The sequence below is a fragment of the Babjeviella inositovora genome, assembly GCF_001661335.1.
Source record: "Babjeviella inositovora NRRL Y-12698 unplaced genomic scaffold BABINscaffold_1, whole genome shotgun sequence".
NCBI lineage: Eukaryota > Fungi > Ascomycota > Pichiomycetes > Serinales > Babjeviella > Babjeviella inositovora.
This window is the reverse complement of record NW_017566838.1, coordinates 1,701,890-1,717,978: the sequence shown is the minus strand read 5'-3', so window position 1 is coordinate 1,717,978 and position 16,089 is coordinate 1,701,890. Positions and strand designations below refer to the sequence as shown.

General features: G+C 51.6%; 5 protein-coding genes across 5 annotated transcripts; 3 read left to right on the top strand and 2 right to left on the bottom strand.

Annotated features, from left to right (window-relative positions):
* Positions 1-66: 66 nt before the first annotated feature.
* RPN10 (proteasome regulatory particle base subunit) lies at positions 67-819 on the top strand (the record flags this gene model as incomplete). Its single annotated transcript, XM_019131358.1, has 2 exons — positions 67-92; positions 138-819. Coding segments are annotated over 2 exons (708 nt in total), but the record flags the coding sequence as incomplete, so codon positions are not given.
* A 963-nt stretch (positions 820-1,782) lies between these two features.
* ECM17 (sulfite reductase (NADPH) subunit beta) lies at positions 1,783-6,179 on the bottom strand (the record flags this gene model as incomplete). The annotated part of the gene is made up of 2 exons (XM_019132270.1): positions 6,068-6,179; positions 1,783-5,993 (listed from the first exon to the last, which is right to left on the bottom strand). Exons 1-2 carry the CDS (start codon positions 6,159-6,161, stop codon positions 1,783-1,785), a joined length of 4,305 nt encoding a protein of 1,434 aa, XP_018988239.1. The 5' UTR covers positions 6,162-6,179.
* A 1,507-nt stretch (positions 6,180-7,686) lies between these two features.
* On the top strand, positions 7,687-8,367 carry BABINDRAFT_170030 (60S ribosomal protein eL31; the record flags this gene model as incomplete). The annotated part of the gene is made up of 2 exons (XM_019130712.1): positions 7,687-7,743; positions 8,080-8,367. 2 exons carry the CDS (start codon positions 7,687-7,689, stop codon positions 8,365-8,367), a joined length of 345 nt encoding a protein of 114 aa, XP_018988238.1.
* Positions 8,368-9,330: 963 nt separating this feature from the next.
* On the top strand, positions 9,331-10,784 carry HOM6 (homoserine dehydrogenase). The gene is made up of 2 exons (XM_019132684.1): positions 9,331-9,489; positions 9,535-10,784. The coding sequence occupies exons 1-2, from the start codon at positions 9,459-9,461 to the stop codon at positions 10,587-10,589; spliced, it is 1,086 nt and encodes a 361-aa protein (XP_018988237.1). The 5' UTR covers positions 9,331-9,458; the 3' UTR covers positions 10,590-10,784.
* Positions 10,785-10,979: 195 nt separating this feature from the next.
* Positions 10,980-15,278, bottom strand: IML1 (Iml1p; the record flags this gene model as incomplete). Its single annotated transcript, XM_019132291.1, has 1 exon — positions 10,980-15,278. The coding sequence occupies one exon, from the start codon at positions 15,276-15,278 to the stop codon at positions 10,980-10,982; it is 4,299 nt and encodes a 1,432-aa protein (XP_018988236.1).
* Between the last annotated feature and the right edge of the window lie 811 nt (positions 15,279-16,089).

The following is a 16,089-nucleotide window of genomic DNA, read 5'->3' as shown; positions in this document are numbered from 1 at the left end:
GGGATAAGCATAAAGCGATACCAACCATCCGCTCTCATGGTTTCTTAACCTAGCAGACAATCTATAATGGTGCTTGAAGCTACGATGGTTGTGTAAGTGATACTTCGTATACTACCGTTCAATTACTAACCCGCCAGCATTGACAACTCCGAATACATGAGAAACGGCGACTACGTGACGAACCGTTACGAGGCGCAACTCGACGCGCTCGACTACATCTTCCAGGCTAAGACCAACGCGAACCCCGAAAACACGGTTGGCTTGTTGGCAATGGGCGGCGAGGGGCCCCAGGTGCTCTGCACGTTGACCGCGGACTTTGGTAAGGTGTTGGCAGGCATCCACGCAACCAAGATCCATGGCACCACGCACGTAGCCACAGGCATCCAGGTGGCGGCGCTAGCATTGAAACATCGCCAGAACAAGGTGCAGCAGCAGCGCGTGATTGTGTTTGTAGGCAGTCCTGTGGGCGAGAACGAGAAGGAGCTAGAGAAGTTGGCCAAGAAGATGAAAAAGAACAATATCGCTGTCGACTTCATCAACTTTGGAGAGGAAGCGCTCAACACGGCCAAGTTGGAAAAGTTTGTCGCGGCCGTGGACAACCACGAAAACTCACATCTCGTCACGATCCCGCCGGGCCCTAAGTTGTTGTACGAGGCCATTGCCGCGTCGCCGATCATCTCTGAGGATGGCTTTGGCGGAGAGTCGTTCGGCGGGGACGATATCTTCAACGATCCGAACATGGACCCAGAGTTGGCGCTTGCGTTGAGACTTTCTTTGGAGGAAGAGAATGCCAGACAGGCGCGTGAGGAAACCAGACGCCAGGAGGAAAGCAAGGCCGATGCGACGGAAGAAAAATAGTGATCGACCGAAAAAGTGGAGCGAGCGGAGCGAGGGCCAATCGATGGAACAAGAGAGTTATCTCTCGAGTGTTAGACGTGAATTTCATCGAATACTGCGGATTTGACTATCCTTTAATAAAAGACTAAACGTGCGCGACTGTAGAAAAGGGTGGATATTCACCAAATTCGAATTATGGTATAAGAGGATATAAACATATATATATATATATATCGGAGCATGATTCGAAAAGTAGAGAAGCCCAGAGGTTATGGGATAGACTACAATATAAACGATCATGTCACTCTTCAGAAATGGGTTGGTGCCAACAGCTCTGTAGCTATATTCATCGTCCTCTTCGTAGGTGGTAAGAGTAACGGTGAATGATCTCCCCGTCCGTGGTACCCTAATGCTTGGGTTACATAATGACCCATAATCGTGTGGAAATAAAATATAGCCCTAAGAGTGCCCAAAATGAGAGCTAGGAAGGTATGCAGGTCTTTAGAGTGGATGTAGTAAGCAACTAAATGGAAACATGGTATGGCAGAATAAATATATATACAAGAGTCTTATATATACTCTAGTCTATGGGATTGGCAAGATAAGGGTTAGACGGCAGGAAAAGAGAAGGCTGGCGTGTCTAAAGATCGAGGCATTAGTGTATGTGCAAAGATGCTATTGGTAGCGAAGTGTCTGGTCTTAGTTCTCCCTCGAGCTGTTTCTCTTACGGGTGTACGTGTCGTCCATAAGGAAGCTCTTCCTTGGTAAACACCCATAACAACCTATATTTAATGTGCATATTCGAGGGCTGGAAAAAACCAATCAATTGTTCACCCCTATCTCTATATTTGTTCCCTGTTAAAGCAATAATTTAATATCTGCCCGCAGCTCTACTTTCGTGACAATATAAATAAACCTAAAACAAACTGTATATATATAAATGACCTACGCCTCCTCTGGAATATCATCGTGGAAATACTTGCCCTCCAAAGTTGGCTTGATGACGCCAACCCTAATGACAAAGTCACCGAAGTGTTCACCTTCATGTCTCTCCAAAGCCCATCTCTTGAACAACGGCTTCAAGGTGTCCAAGATTTCATCCTCCTTGATCGAATATCTGTAGATTTTGTTCAACCTCTGGCCGTGGTAACCACCGCCCAACAAGAGGTTATACGCACCAAACGCCTTACCGACCAAGGCAACCTCCGCTAACCACGGTCTGGCACACCCGTTCGGGCATCCGGTCATTCTCATCGTGACGGAGTCGTGTCTCAAGCCGTATTCCTCCAAAGCCCCCTCAAGCTTGGAAACCAAGACTGGAAGGTAGCGCTCGGATTCGGCCATCGCAAGCCCACAGGTAGGGAAGGCCACACAAGCAGACGATCCCATTCTTAAGGCGGAAAAGTTGGTGTTGTCCAACTTGTACTTCTTCATCAAGCCCTTGACATGGTCAAGGTGTTCGTCAGTAATGTCGGATATCAAAAAGTGCTGGTTACCTGTCAATCTGAAATTACCAAACTTCTTCTCCACCATGTACTCGGCAATCTCCTTCAACCCCTGCTTTTGCGGCAACTCTGGGGTGTCCTCAATTCTCCCGTTCTCAATGAAGCACGTGAAGTGGTGGAGACCCGTCTCATCCTGGGCCCAGCCGAAGTAATCAATATTGGACTTGATTTCAAACTCGCGTGGCGCCTCGAACCGCTCGCCCCAGTATTCCTCAACCGCAGTCTTGAAGGCCTCGACACCCATGTCATCAATGGTGTACTTGAGTCTGGCATGCTTTCTATTGGTACGGTCACCGTTGTCTCTCTGCACCAACATGATTTTCTCACACGCAATGTGAATCTTATCAGCGGAACAGTAACCCATCATGGACCCAGCACGTGGATAGGTCTTCTTGTTGTTGTGAGTGGTACCCATACCACCACCGGCCAATACATTGTACCCGATAACAACGTCGCTTTCATTCACAATCGCGATGAGACCAATGTCATGAGCGTACACATCCACATCGTTGAACGGCGGAACAGTGATGACGATTTTGAACTTTCTTGGAAGGTAAAGGTTCTTGTACATCGGTTCGACATCCGCCAAAGCGTTACCAGCAACCAACGTCTTCTTCTTGGTAGGACCTTCCACTCTGTTCTCCCAGACAGCCGAATCACCCGGTTTGTCGCCGGCATCGGCGCCTTCCAACCAGATCTCGTGGTAGGCAGTGGTCTGCGGCAACAAGTGTTCAGAGATGATCTTCGACGCCTCGTTGATCTGGCTGTGCACCTTTCTGTTTCCCGGCAAAGCGGAACACATCACGTTTCTGTTGACATCACCGCAGGCAGCCAAGGTGTCCATCAACGCGGCATTCATCCCTCTGATAGCTGGCTTCAAGTCGTGCTTTACCACCCCGTGGAGCTGGAATGTCGCCCTGGTGGTAACCTTGAGAGTTCCGTTACCCCTAGTATTGGAAAGCTCGTCCATCTTGAGGTATTGTTGCGGCGTAGAGACCCCGCCCGCAAGACGAACACGCACCATGAAGGAATACGCCGGCTCAAGACCATCGGCCTTGCGCTGGTCTCTGACATCTCTGTCGTCTTGCATGTAAATCCCATGGAACTTGGTGAGCTGCTGGTCGACGGCGGAAATCGCACCGGTGGACTGATCTTGGAGACCCTCCACAATAGTACCACGGAGGTAGTCGGACCCGAGCTTCATGTCCTCGTTGGTGAGCGGCTTTGGCTCTTCCACGCCCGCCAATCCAGCAACCCCAAGGCCCTCCCAGATCTGTTCGATCCAGACATTGTAGCCGGTAGAGTAGCCGTCAGCATCCTGATCGTCACCGAGCCCCAACGGCGCAATCTCTCCGGCACCAAAGAAGGCCAACTTCGCAAACAAGTCTTTGCATGGCTTGTTGTAGTAGTGGGCGTCCTCCTTTCTTGGCCAGTACTGAGAGTCACCTAACCCAAAGACGGAGAAATTGACCCCGGTGAGGTCCAAGTCCAAAGATCCCTTGAGCCCGTCCCAGAGCGTCTTACCGTTCTGTGGGAACTCACCCTGACCAGCGGTGGAAGTCACAAAGATCACGTTCTCCTCGGCAGAAAGGTCTTCAATTGGAATATCGTCCATCGCAAGCACCGTCGCCTTCAACCCTCTCCCCAAGGCTTGTCTGCCGATTCTCTTGGCAAGACCTTCGGCATTACCACCGTCAGAGGCAAAGGCAACGGTTACCGGTGGGCCCGAAAGACCCTCGAGCAACTGGGCATAGGCTTCCTTCGCCTTGGCCTCCTGCTTCTCCTTGACATCGTTGGTCTGGGAAGCAACCAAGGTTCTGGCAAGGACTGGGTTCTTCAGTGCCAACAATGTCAACTTGTTTTCCCTGTCCAAAAAGTCCTTTAACTCCTTCTTGAGAGACGAGGAGTCAAGCTTGAACGGCTCAGTCTCGTTAGGCGAGTATCTGTACAACGGCCAGTACCCGGAATCTACCGCACGCTTGGTTTCCTGTAAAACAGCCAAGGTATCATCAGATTCAGAGTGGTAAGGAAGATAGGCCATGACAATGGATGGACCCTCAAACTTCTCTGCCTCAATAAAAGCCTGCAAGACCTGGGTGTAGGACGCGTAGACAGCAACAGAGGCAACGTAGCAGCCGCCAAAGTTCATCGCATACAAACCAACATCCTTCTTTCTGAAGCCATTCACCTTTCGGTCGGTGGCCTGAGGCTCAGAATCGATAATCAACATGTTGAGGTTCTTGCCGGACGAAACAAGATGGTGCACCCCGGAAGAGCCCAAATCATAGGACCAAGAGTCAGAACCAACGATCCAGGAGGAGGACTCGGTGAAGTGGGAAGATAAGGCCAAGATAGCGGTCTTGGATTCGTCGGCTTCAGCTTCCAAAGCAGAAATAATAGCTGCCGAATCGGTCTTGCCCTGAACCAACCACTCAGACAACCGCTTGGTGAGGCTGGCGGAAAAGACAGAGGCACGGACCGCCTCCTGGACCAAGCCAACCAAGCTTTTCTTCTGCTCCTCGCCGTTCAAGAACGCACCGTACCCGAATTCCGGGTTGGCAGCGTCGCCGATGGAGTCAGAGCTCTGTGCGTTCAAAATCGTGAGACGGTCGTTCACCTGCTGCAACATCGTGATGTATGCAGACTCAAGTGTCTGCGCCTGTGCCTGTGCCGCGGCGACATCCGCACCGCACACCTGCTCCGCCGCCCCGACGGTGAGGTTTTGAATCGGCTTCTCGGCCCTGGTGTTGCCGAGCACGGTAGCAACCGCGACGGCGTGGTCGGAAACGACGCCAAAATTTGTGGAGACAACTTTGGTGAGGCCTCTGTCGAATAACTTGGCGGAGTCAGCAAAGAGATCCAACAACAACGGCGAGAACTGCTGGGTGTGGGAGCTTTGCTCGACGACTGTCAAAGTTTTCACCGACAACGGAAGCGAGGCCAAGACCTGTGCCACCGAAATTGGTCTGTAGAGTCTGATAGAGAGGAGAATGGAGGAACCGTCGGCATGCACGGCCTTGGACAAACTCTCGGAGGCCTCCCCGAGAAGAAAGATCGCATCGGTAGGGTTCTTGGCGGTAGAGACAGTCTCGTACGGCTTGTACTTGCCCACGTTGTGGAGTAACGAGGCCAAAGTGTCAAACTGGGCATCTTCGTCGATGATCTTTTCAGAGCTGGCAGTCGCCTGGATGAACTTCTGCACCGCCGCAGAGTCAATCAAGTTGAATTTCTGGGCCTCGCTCGGAGCGAAGAAGTGGAGAACGGTGGTCTGAGCGTGTGCAGCGTAGGCATAGGCGACCAACGCAAGGTCCTGGGCCTCCTGGGCGGTCTGAGAGACCAAGATCGGGAGCCCCAAGTCTCTGAGCGACGTGACCGGCGAGAAGTCAGCGGTCAATTGCGCGTGGATGACGACGCTGCGGTTTTTAAAGGCCGTCTGGTTGAGGAATGGGAGGTTTTGCAAGAGTGCCGCACCCGTGGTGGCGACGGTCGCGAGCGCCGGTTGTTCGGTGGTGAGGTAATCGGCAATCACCGCGAACGCGTCGTTGGCGCCGACGAGCTTATGCGTGTCGGTAAGTGCAAAGGCAGACTCCACAGCCTTGGCCGTTTGCGTGGTGAAGTTAACACCGCCGGCAGCATTAGCAACGTGGGAGACTGAACGTTAGTATTAAGTTTCGTGGATGTTCCGGGGGGAGGACAAGCTAGCGTTTGCAATGTGCTTTACATACCAGCTTCGGCTTGGGAGACGGCTGGGGCCTTGTTCAAGGCACTACCGGCTTCCTTGAAAAGGTTAAGATCAATCTCTTTACCTAAAATGATCATGTTGAGGCTTGAGTGTCTTCTGTATAAAACTCGGAAGTTATAGTAGAAGTGAAGATATATATATATTTCCAGCCGGGTGTTGGGCGAAGTGGCCGATGCATGTGGCTGATGGCGCCTGCATGATCACTGCATCTCACGTGCTCTTAGTTAAGCGGCTTCAATACAGTGCTGATTGGCCCGGCGATACATCTGAGATGAGATGCATACACGTGACCTCACGTTGTAAGGTGATGCTTCAGCCAGGCCAGCCCGATTGGGACCGTGGGCTGGTAACTGTGGCTCGGAAGCGGCGAGCAAATTAACAAGGTTCTGTTCATATAAAGGCCTGACAAAAAGGTACTGGTGAACTACTGCTAAAATCCCACTGTGTGGAGGTGGATGCATCTCTGCAGGTGTATTATCTGCGTGGAAAGGACTAGGTATCGTCAGCGTCCATAACAGACTACTAACTAAGTGTATGGCGGTCTTTGGCTGCGGCGAAAATTAAATGGAGCTTTCATATTGTTGGACAACTGGGAGTATTTTCGGATCAGTGGCCGTTACCGGCATGGACCGTTGTGCAAGCCGCACATAGAGATAGTGACTCTTAAACGTTAGGGGACGAAGCCCCCAGGAAAGGCGTACCAAGTTGTGACTCTGGTCACATCCACCCTGTCTTGGCAGACTACGCAGGATAATTCAGACATACTGGTTAGAATTCGCATGTACAGGTGATCTACAGATAAGAATTTCTTGGATATTATATTGATATATGAACTGGCTATACTGAGGTTAGTAATCGCTCGTGAAGGCGGTACACCTTCCACCAGACAAACGCGGGGCTTTCATACATTAATCAGTGTAACTATGACAAATGTAAGAATCATAACAGCCAGACTAGCCATGACCAAAACGGTCATGATCTGACTGTTCGGTAAGTTGGAAAAAAGTTATCATCCCTTAATATGAAAGCCCACTATCCGAGGAGTATTGAGGCACTGATCAGCACATACGTTCTATCACTTGGGGTACACTATAAATGGAATTGGTAAATGGGATCGATAAATGGAATCAGTCAAGGGATCAGACCTGAATGCGATGGATAAGTAGCGATCTACGTGCTTACATATTATGGATGGGCTACCTGAAATTTTTCACGCACTGTCGGGTAACGCATGGAGGTTCAACGCTGGGTTAGGGTTTACTAACAAGCACAGCTCACCATTACCTTAAGCCCTAACATAGCACACGTGATGTAACAACAGTCACAATCACTTAATAACGGAAAATGAAAAAGTAATCGCTTATATACAGGATATCTAGTTATACTTCCTGCATGCTAATTCACTTTTTGGTACAGACACTGAGAAAATTTTCACCCATACTGCGGGAAGGCCCGTGCGGTGTGTACAGTCTGAGAGGGGAGGCCATAGTGTGGAATCTTTTCCACCCAGTCATTGCCCAAACCTACGTAAAAATATCAGCCTTTTCGAAAAATGCCCTCGGTTGGAAGTATTTTCTGAGTTATTCAACAATCATAGTAAAAATGGCTGCCCAAAAGTCCGCTGTCACCAGAGAATACACCATCAACTTGCACAAGAGAGTAAGTCCCAATTGGCTGCCGGTTGGATTATTGATGAAAGACGGGAAGTGGAACATTCCGAAAGGACACCACGCTGGAACGGCATAATAAGGGAGGATCGAGCGAGGGGAATTCCAGTGAAGCCCCGGCTACTACTTATCAGTTGCCGCCAATACTATTGGCGTGTTATTGAGAGTTTTCAGCAGGCCTCTGAATTACCAGGCGGTAATTTCCATTGGATAACCTCACGTTCGTGAGTACCGAAGGAATAGTTCTTTCTACCATGAAACTTAAGCCATCCTGCTTTCATCAACGTTATCCAACCAATCGTTTCCGTACAAACACTAACCCTTCTAGTTGCACGGTGTCTCTTTCAAGAAGAGAGCTCCAACTGCTGTCAAGGAGATCAAGAAGTTCGCCAAGTTGCACATGGGTACTTCTGACGTCAGAGTCGACCCAAAGTTGAACGTTGAATTGTGGAAGAGAGGTATCCAGGGTGTTCCATTCAGATTGAGATTGAAGATCTCTAGAAAGTTGAATGACGAAGAAAACGCCACCGAAAAGATGTACTCCTACGTCCAGGCCGTCAACGTTGCTACCGCCAAGGGTTTGCACACCGTTGTCGTCGACGAAGACGAAGCTTAAATTTCTTTATAACCAATACTGGTTTAATATATGACTTTTACTGTACAATAGAAACTCACGCGGGACCGAATGTAGAAACTGATGTGTTTTTCGGTATAAAATATGATATGGTTAATTGCAAAAACGCTTTTTCTAAACCAGGCACGGTTCGGTCACTGCCCTGGATATTGAACCAGAAAGTGCACAGGGATGGTGGTAGCGCTCTAAGTATGGATTTACATAGATTTTGCGTCATTTCAGGCAGTGGGGAGGCGAGGTCAATCTCTAGAGGTCGGTTCTGTGTGGTGTATATTCGACCAAATTAATCAGATTCGGGCCCTTTGAAACATGGAGAGTATTAGACTTTCAGTCACTCACCGCCTGCCCCAAGCCCTATAAATGTACATAAGGTATCTAAATAGCGTTATATGGTCGATAGATATAGAGACTTTTATTCTACGAATATACTTAGATGTGGTATACCTGATAGGTGATCTTAGATACTGCTAGCTAAAAGAGAATATGATAAAATCATTTTGACGGAGATAGGATACCGACATGACACATGCTCGGGGAATATCAGCCGACATCTGTAGTATTAAACATCACCTTTGACATGTTAGATATCTATGTGTATATTTGTTTCTATTTTATTTATTGGTTACGCCTGATAATAGAACACTAGTTAAATATGGAAATAGTATTCACAGGAAACACATAGGCAAACCGCTTTTTATCAGTCTCGCCTTCCAATGAAAATAGTAATAAAAACCCATCGATATCTAGCGTTGCCTCTAGATATGGTGCATTCCGGCATGCCACGTGATGCTTGTGGATCCACTGGACAAAACTCATTACCTAAACCCATTTGAACGTATTTCCACAACCGGTAGAATTCAGATTACTCAGTGGTAATTGAGCTACGGTCAACTAGTTTGTAAAAGACTCGTAAGTTTATATAATTTTCCTTGCTAATACCAATTTATAGCCCCCGGAACTCTTCACTCCTGCACCGATACCTGCCTGCAGCTGTGATTCATCGATGGCCCATCAAATATCAACGCTCCTTCTTTTCAAACCTGCTCTTGGTATTTTCCCACAAATTTAATACAATGTCCAGATCTGTTAACGTCGCTATTATTGGTAAGTTTGCTTCAAAAATCTCCTCCAATTGATACTAACCTCCAGGTACCGGTGTCGTCGGCGCCGCCTTCATCAACCAGTTGAAGAACCTCCAATCCGTCATCACCTTCAATGTGGTATACCTCGCACGCTCGCGTACCGCGCTCATCGCTAGAGACTACCAACCGCTCGCATTGGCCAGCTGGGAGGCTGATGTTCAGGCTGCAACCACGCCTACTCTCGCATTGAGCGAGTTAGCACAGTTCTTACGTGCGGGTACCGCGCCGGCGATTCTTATCGACAACACCTCCAACGAGGAAATTGCTAGCTTCTATCCGTCCTTCATCGAGCAGGGAATCTCCATTGCTACCCCTAACAAAAAAGCCTTCTCGTCTGGCTTGCAGACTTGGAAGCAAATCTTCGCTGGCGCCGCGAAGCCAGCCGGCGGCTTGGTCTACCACGAGGCGACCGTGGGCGCGGGTTTACCAATCATTGGAACCTTGCGCGACATTGTCGCGACCGGTGATAAGGTTCAGAAGATTGAGGGAATTTTCTCCGGGACTTTGTCGTACATTTTTAACGAGTTCTCCACCCCAGAGGGCAAGGATGTCAACTTCTCCGATGTGGTTGCCGTGGCCAAGAGTTTGGGCTACACCGAGCCAGACCCTAGAGATGACTTGAATGGGTTGGATGTTGCCAGGAAGGTTACGATTTTGGCCAGAATCGCTGGATTTGAGGTTGAGTCTCCCACTTCCTTCCCCGTCCACTCCTTAATCCCGAAGGCCTTGGAGTCCGTGAAATCCGGCGAGGAGTACATGGAAAAGTTGCCCGAATTCGATGGCGATATGGAGACCTTGAAGGAAAACGCCGCCAAGCAGAACAAGGTTTTGAGATTCGTTGGTAAGGTCGACTTCCCTAGCAACACCGTTTCGGTAGGTATCGAGGAGTACAGCTTCGACCATCCGTTTGCCGCCTTGAAGGGCTCCGATAACGTAGTCTCCATTCAGACTGAGCGCTACCAGAACCCGTTGATCGTCCAGGGTGCCGGTGCCGGTGCTGAGGTTACCGCCGCAGGGGTATTGGCCGACGCCATTAAAATCGCCGAAAGAATTGCTAAATAGGTGTCAGAATCGTATTTGGAGATTTTTAAAACGCGTAAATCAAGGAAATTAGCAGAAATGACGGTCGGCAGTAGGCCACAGATAAGGGAATTGACTTTTACGGGCGTATGTGTGAATCTTAATCTTGACAGAACGTCCATAAGACTGTTCACAAAGTAGAAAGCAATGTTGGAACCCCATTCCAGGAGAAAATAAACATGCTACTACAGGCCTAGGCAGGGGGGTTATCAAGATAGTTATGATTGGATGCATGTGGGAGCTACAAAGGGTATACAAGCTATTTCACCATGCCACTGGTTTTTAACGATCTGGGTAGTCTCCTTCGGCCCGTCACGGCTTTGCCATCACCTTCTGGGTTGCACCTGTCTCAGTTCTCCCATTTTGCGATGGCTACTGACTTATTGTCTCCTCCAACCTCTTTGTCACAATCCACTTGCTCTTTGCCTCCAGAAAAATCTCACGAAGCCGCGCGCGATCGCCGCACTTTGCACGAAAGTCCAACAAAAACCGATGCGAGTTAATAAAGCTCTCCTTGGCCCCGCTCCCGCTATTGACGCGCGCGATATGGTAGTTGTTTGGCGCAAGGAAGAGGTCCCCCGTGGTGCGAATCTCGGCAAAATAAACCCCTGAGCGGTGGATGTACTGCGCGTACTTGAACGTCGGCTTGCCCCACGAGTAGTTGACCTCAATCGACTCCTTATTGAAAAACACACCCGAGCGGTTGTCCAACATGAAGCCGCTGCTCTCAAGGAGGTAGATATGATAGAAGAACTGCTGCTCCGCGAGGAGCCGCGTGCCATCCGCATCGTTGAGTGCCGCGTCGGTCCACGGGTCGAGTGCTAGCGTAAGCTCCGCGTACGAGTGGAACGGGTTCACCGACGGCACCGTACACACCTCGCGCCACGGGATCTCTACGAGCCGGAGCCCGTAACGCTCGCAGAGCCGGCTCCACCCGAGTACCGTGTCATCGATCAACTTGGACGTGGTGTTGAGCCACTCGAGCCGAAGGTGGAAACAGTGCTCGGGGTTGTGCACGCGGTCGTAGTGCACGCGCACGACCTCGAGTTTAAAGGATTTTCCGGTCGGATCCACGTTGTAGTCGAGCGAGCTGCTAAGCATGACGGTTGGGGCAGGCGCGGGCGCGGGACTCGCGGGCGAACTCGTAGACGAGACCGTCTCTTCCGTTTTATCCGCATTTTCATCGCGTGTGCGCGCAGTCTCTGCGTACGCTGCGTCGAGCTGGTAGAAGTAGTGGCCATCAAGAAAGTTGTGCCGGTTGGTGACGTGACGGAAGAATCCCCGCTCCATAAGCGCATTGCCAAACTCGACCGCATCTTCGCGTGTATCAATGTCCTCAAACATCTCCACCATCCACGTGGTAAACTCCAGGCCCATAAAGCAGTGCTTGTACGAGGAAAAGTGCCAGCGGCGGTCCAGAAACGCAATCCCCTTCGCGCTCTGGAGTGCGCGCGCAAGACTCGCTAGTTGCATGCCGCGCGTGTAACTCGCGTCCGCGAAGAGCAGGTGTGACGTCTCACTCGCCGCGGCCTGCGCTGTAAGAAATGAAAACAAGCTACCCGTGTAGAAGGTGATTTCTGGAGCAATCTCTTCCTTCTTACGTGCGACCTGCTCCTCGCGCGTACGGCAACGCCCCTTGTGCACCGCCCCGATGAGCTTGCGAAAGCCCTCCAACCGGAGCTCCTCCAGGTTTAAACCCTGATCGCCTGCCGCGAAGCCCACGGGGAGCTCGCACGGGATCACCACGAACTTGATACGATTGTACATCGTGCGGTCCGTCACGTCATCGAAGCCCGCGAGCACCTGGTCGACCTGGTTCCACTTAACGCAAGGAATCGCCATGAGGGGGTTGAGAGGCGAGGGGGTGTATGTTTCGGAATAGCGGGTCTTGATGAGAGGTACCGAAATCGAGAGCGAATCCGACGGGGCCGCCTGAGGTGCTGTCCATGGAATTTCGTCCACGGGAATCACCGGGGGTATCGTCTCGTCTAAGGGAGTTGCTGGAAGTATATTTTCATCCAATGATTTCGCTGGGAGGACCGCTGCGAGGTTTGGGTCGTCTGGTGTCAGAAGGCTCGCCGATATCGTTATGCCAGATTTCGCCTGGCTTTCCAGGTCGGCCTCCCCCGACTTTGCCGGTCTCACCGCCAGATTCACCCGACTATACACCTGAACATTGATACTCCCTCCGTGGTCGCACGCAATCCGATGGATCTCGTTTACCGAGCTCATGTACACGCGCGCACCGTGACAATCCGCACGTGATGGGAGGTACTTCGTAAGCGCCGCAGGGTTTCCCCCCGCACGCTCACTCTCAACGCGTGCCACACCTGGCCCCACGCAGAGCTGGAACCCGCGTGTTAGCCGCATGTAAACCATCGCACGGAAGAGGTCGAGGGTGCTGGTGGTGAAGGGTGAGTCCCAGTTTAGCAGCACGTCATAGAGCTGGAACGTGTAGTTCTGTTGGAAGTCCACGGGCGCTGGGAACACGGGCGTGGTGAGCGGGAGCGCAGCCGGCGACGTGAGTGAGCGCCACTTGAGGCCCTGCTTGCGCGCGTGGCGCGGGAACGTGTGCTGCCAACGGCCGTACGATTCAAGCCCGAGCGACGTCGCCGAGCGCGACGGGTTGTCGATGGGAGTAAAGAGGATGGACGTCACGTCTGCGGGGCCGCTGTGCTTGACCGCAGGCTTGCTGGCATAACCCTTGGCTGGAAGCACACGCGTGCGTTGGGGCTCACGCACGGGCTGGCGTTCGCGTGCAGGCTCTGTCTCGGCTGTGGGTGACGGCGAGCGCAGCTTAGAGCTCTCACTTGGCGCCTGCGCCAACTGGCGTAACGCCGTCATTGCGGACACACCGGTGCGGATATGGGTCGGGCTGCTGAATACAGGGCTGGTGGTGAGTGTGGCACCGCCCGTCACCGGCACGGACGCGCGCGGTGACCCAAGCGTAAGCGAGTTTGAGAGAGAGCTGGCAAGGGTGAGGGTGGAGCTGGCACGGGAAAGAGATGCCGTGCGCGACGTCCCTCCGTTAAGCCTTTCACGCGCGTGCACGCTGGTCCTATCACGCGTGCTCACCGCTCCTACAGAGGAGAACACATCCCGATCATATTCCTCCATCGCGCGCTCACCCCGCGCGGCCAACAGCGTAATTGCCACCACGCTCGCGTCGTTCGCCATCACGCCCATCATCTGCAACTCGTAGATTTTGCATCGCGGTGTCCAGTAGAGTGCGTTCCTGCTCGTGCTGCTACAGAACGACGCGTCGATCCACGTGGGTATGCAGTGGCATAACGTGCCGTCGCGCAAGTAACGGAATAACGGCACTGCGTGGAGCGGCGGTTGCGAGAGGCAGATAATGTCCACGCCCACCTCAAGGGCCAACATCTTCTCACTGGTACGGACCATCAAGTCGTAGTCCACGTCGAAAATGCCGGTACCGGGCGTGACGACAATGAACTGGTTGTTTGTATGGCGGAGATCCGGGTCGCGGAGGTTGTCGGTGACGATGCTGGCCGTGAGATTGATTGCTTCGAGCAAGTTGCCCTTGACGGCCGGGAGAAACTTGCCCTTAGACCGCCAGCAGCCGTTTTCCTCCACTAGGAGTAGGTCACGCATAAAACGCGAGAACTCATACCGGAGCGTACCCATAATTTCGCTCCAGTGCGTAAGGTGGACCTGATCAACCACCACGCGGAAGTAGTCTGTACACTCCGCGAAGAGCTCGCCTGGCTGGATGTTCCCCCAGGGTGTGTTGGTGATGTCCACGTTGGCAAACAACACAATGGTGATCAAGTGGTGGGTGCCGATTTCCTGCCAGCGCTTGAAAATGGTGGGTAACACGGTGTGGATCAACTTCTGGAAAAGAATCTCGCCGCTCTCCTCGAAGTGCCACATCTCGCGCGATACCTGTATCAAGAACGTAAGCCTCGCAGACTCCAGTCGAAACACTACCTTGGTCGCGGGGCCCACGTATGCGGAAAACACCTTTTGTTTGCGGCGGTAGATGCCGTTGACCGTCACGCGAATCCCATCCATCAATGCCACCTTCTTGGACCGGTACACGCACTGACCCTGGAGAATTGACGAGAAGTGCCACATGTCGCCGCGTGAAAGGTACATGTCCTTGATTTGTATCTCTACCAAATCAGCCTCAACCTCTGCCGGCTGTTTCAACCGCACAAGAACCGGACTGCGGAGCGTTAGCTCCATGAGCGTCTGGAGCGCCCCGGATTGCACGGAAACCATGTTTGGCTTTGCGCCGGCGGTGACGCGGAAGAGCAACTTGCGCAGCGAGTTAAGCGGTTCAAGCTCCGCGACATCGCCATCCTTAGCGCCGGGGAGGAGCGCGGTGTCGATAAGCACGTCCGCCAGGTCGGTGCGAGGGTCGTGGAACCAGACGTTGAGCTGAACAGGTTCGCGGAGTGTAGGCTCACGCGATGAATCGCGCGTATCTGGCTCTCGCCCGTCATGATTTAGTTCACGCGCAGAGCCGTGCGCGGTTTCGTGGTGTTCGCGCGTGGAATTGGCTCGTACCGCGGGAGACGTGTCGAACCGCGCTGACACACCCGCACGCGAGACAGTAAGGGTACTTTGCTGGACTCCCATGGGAGTGCGGCCAGGCGCGGCGGCATGTTTGCGCTGCCCCGCCAGACGGAGAGTGAGTTTTGCCATGCTTTACGAGACAACCACGAAACGATTAGCTGGTAGGCTATTGGGAGGGATTCCTAAAAATGGCGTTGCGTGGAGATTGGCTAGATGAGAGCGATGATACAAGGGCAAGATTCCGTGAGAAGCGTTCGAGAGGCAGCCTGCTCAAATAGAGTAACTTGTAACAAGGAAGACACTATGATGGAACTGGTAATGGTTAGAGTCTGGCAATAGGATGAATCTTGAGAGTGCTAATGGTTCCAATGGCCCGTGGTAGAAAGGTTGGGACTGAATTAATTGATATATGCCGTTGAATACACAGTTTCGATACTTGTAAAATCGAGAACTGGCGGATGCGGTAGTTCGATTCGCAGCGATTCCAGCGTGTAACTCGATTCAGAAGACTGTTTGAAATTCAGAACCTAAGTACGATCTAACAGTTACCGGTTCTTTTAGGACTGGCACAGTTAAGGTATTCAGAGGCAGGGAGAAATCGCTTTGAAATGATGGAGGTTTGGGTATGATCTCCGGGCGCTTTCCATAGGGTGAAAGGGGACAAAACCTGAATTGACACGCAGGTGAGAGTTTTCGAAAGAGCTAGCTATGCGTTTGGCCGCTTTTAAAGATATGATACCGTAAATTTTGACAGGGAAGTGTGGACTAAGACATGAACCGAGTCCCTTTTTGTATCACCCGAGACCAACTGTATTTTTGGTCACGTGATTTTACAGAACGCGTCTACCAGAAGCTGCGTCGCGTGAAGCAGTCTGAAAGCACCTCTATATATTATATAGCATGTATTCAGAGTAAAGGACTTCTAAGGCAACACCGAAAT

What these genes read in the sequence shown, in the direction of transcription:
- HOM6 (XM_019132684.1), top strand. Translation starts at nt 9,459, where the DNA reads ATGTCCAGATCTGTTAACGTCGCTATTATTG. An exon ending in TGTTAACGTCGCTATTATTG is followed by an intron (nt 9,490 to 9,534) that starts GTAAGTTTGCTT and finishes ACTAACCTCCAG; the next exon opens with GTACCGGTGTCGTCGGCGCC.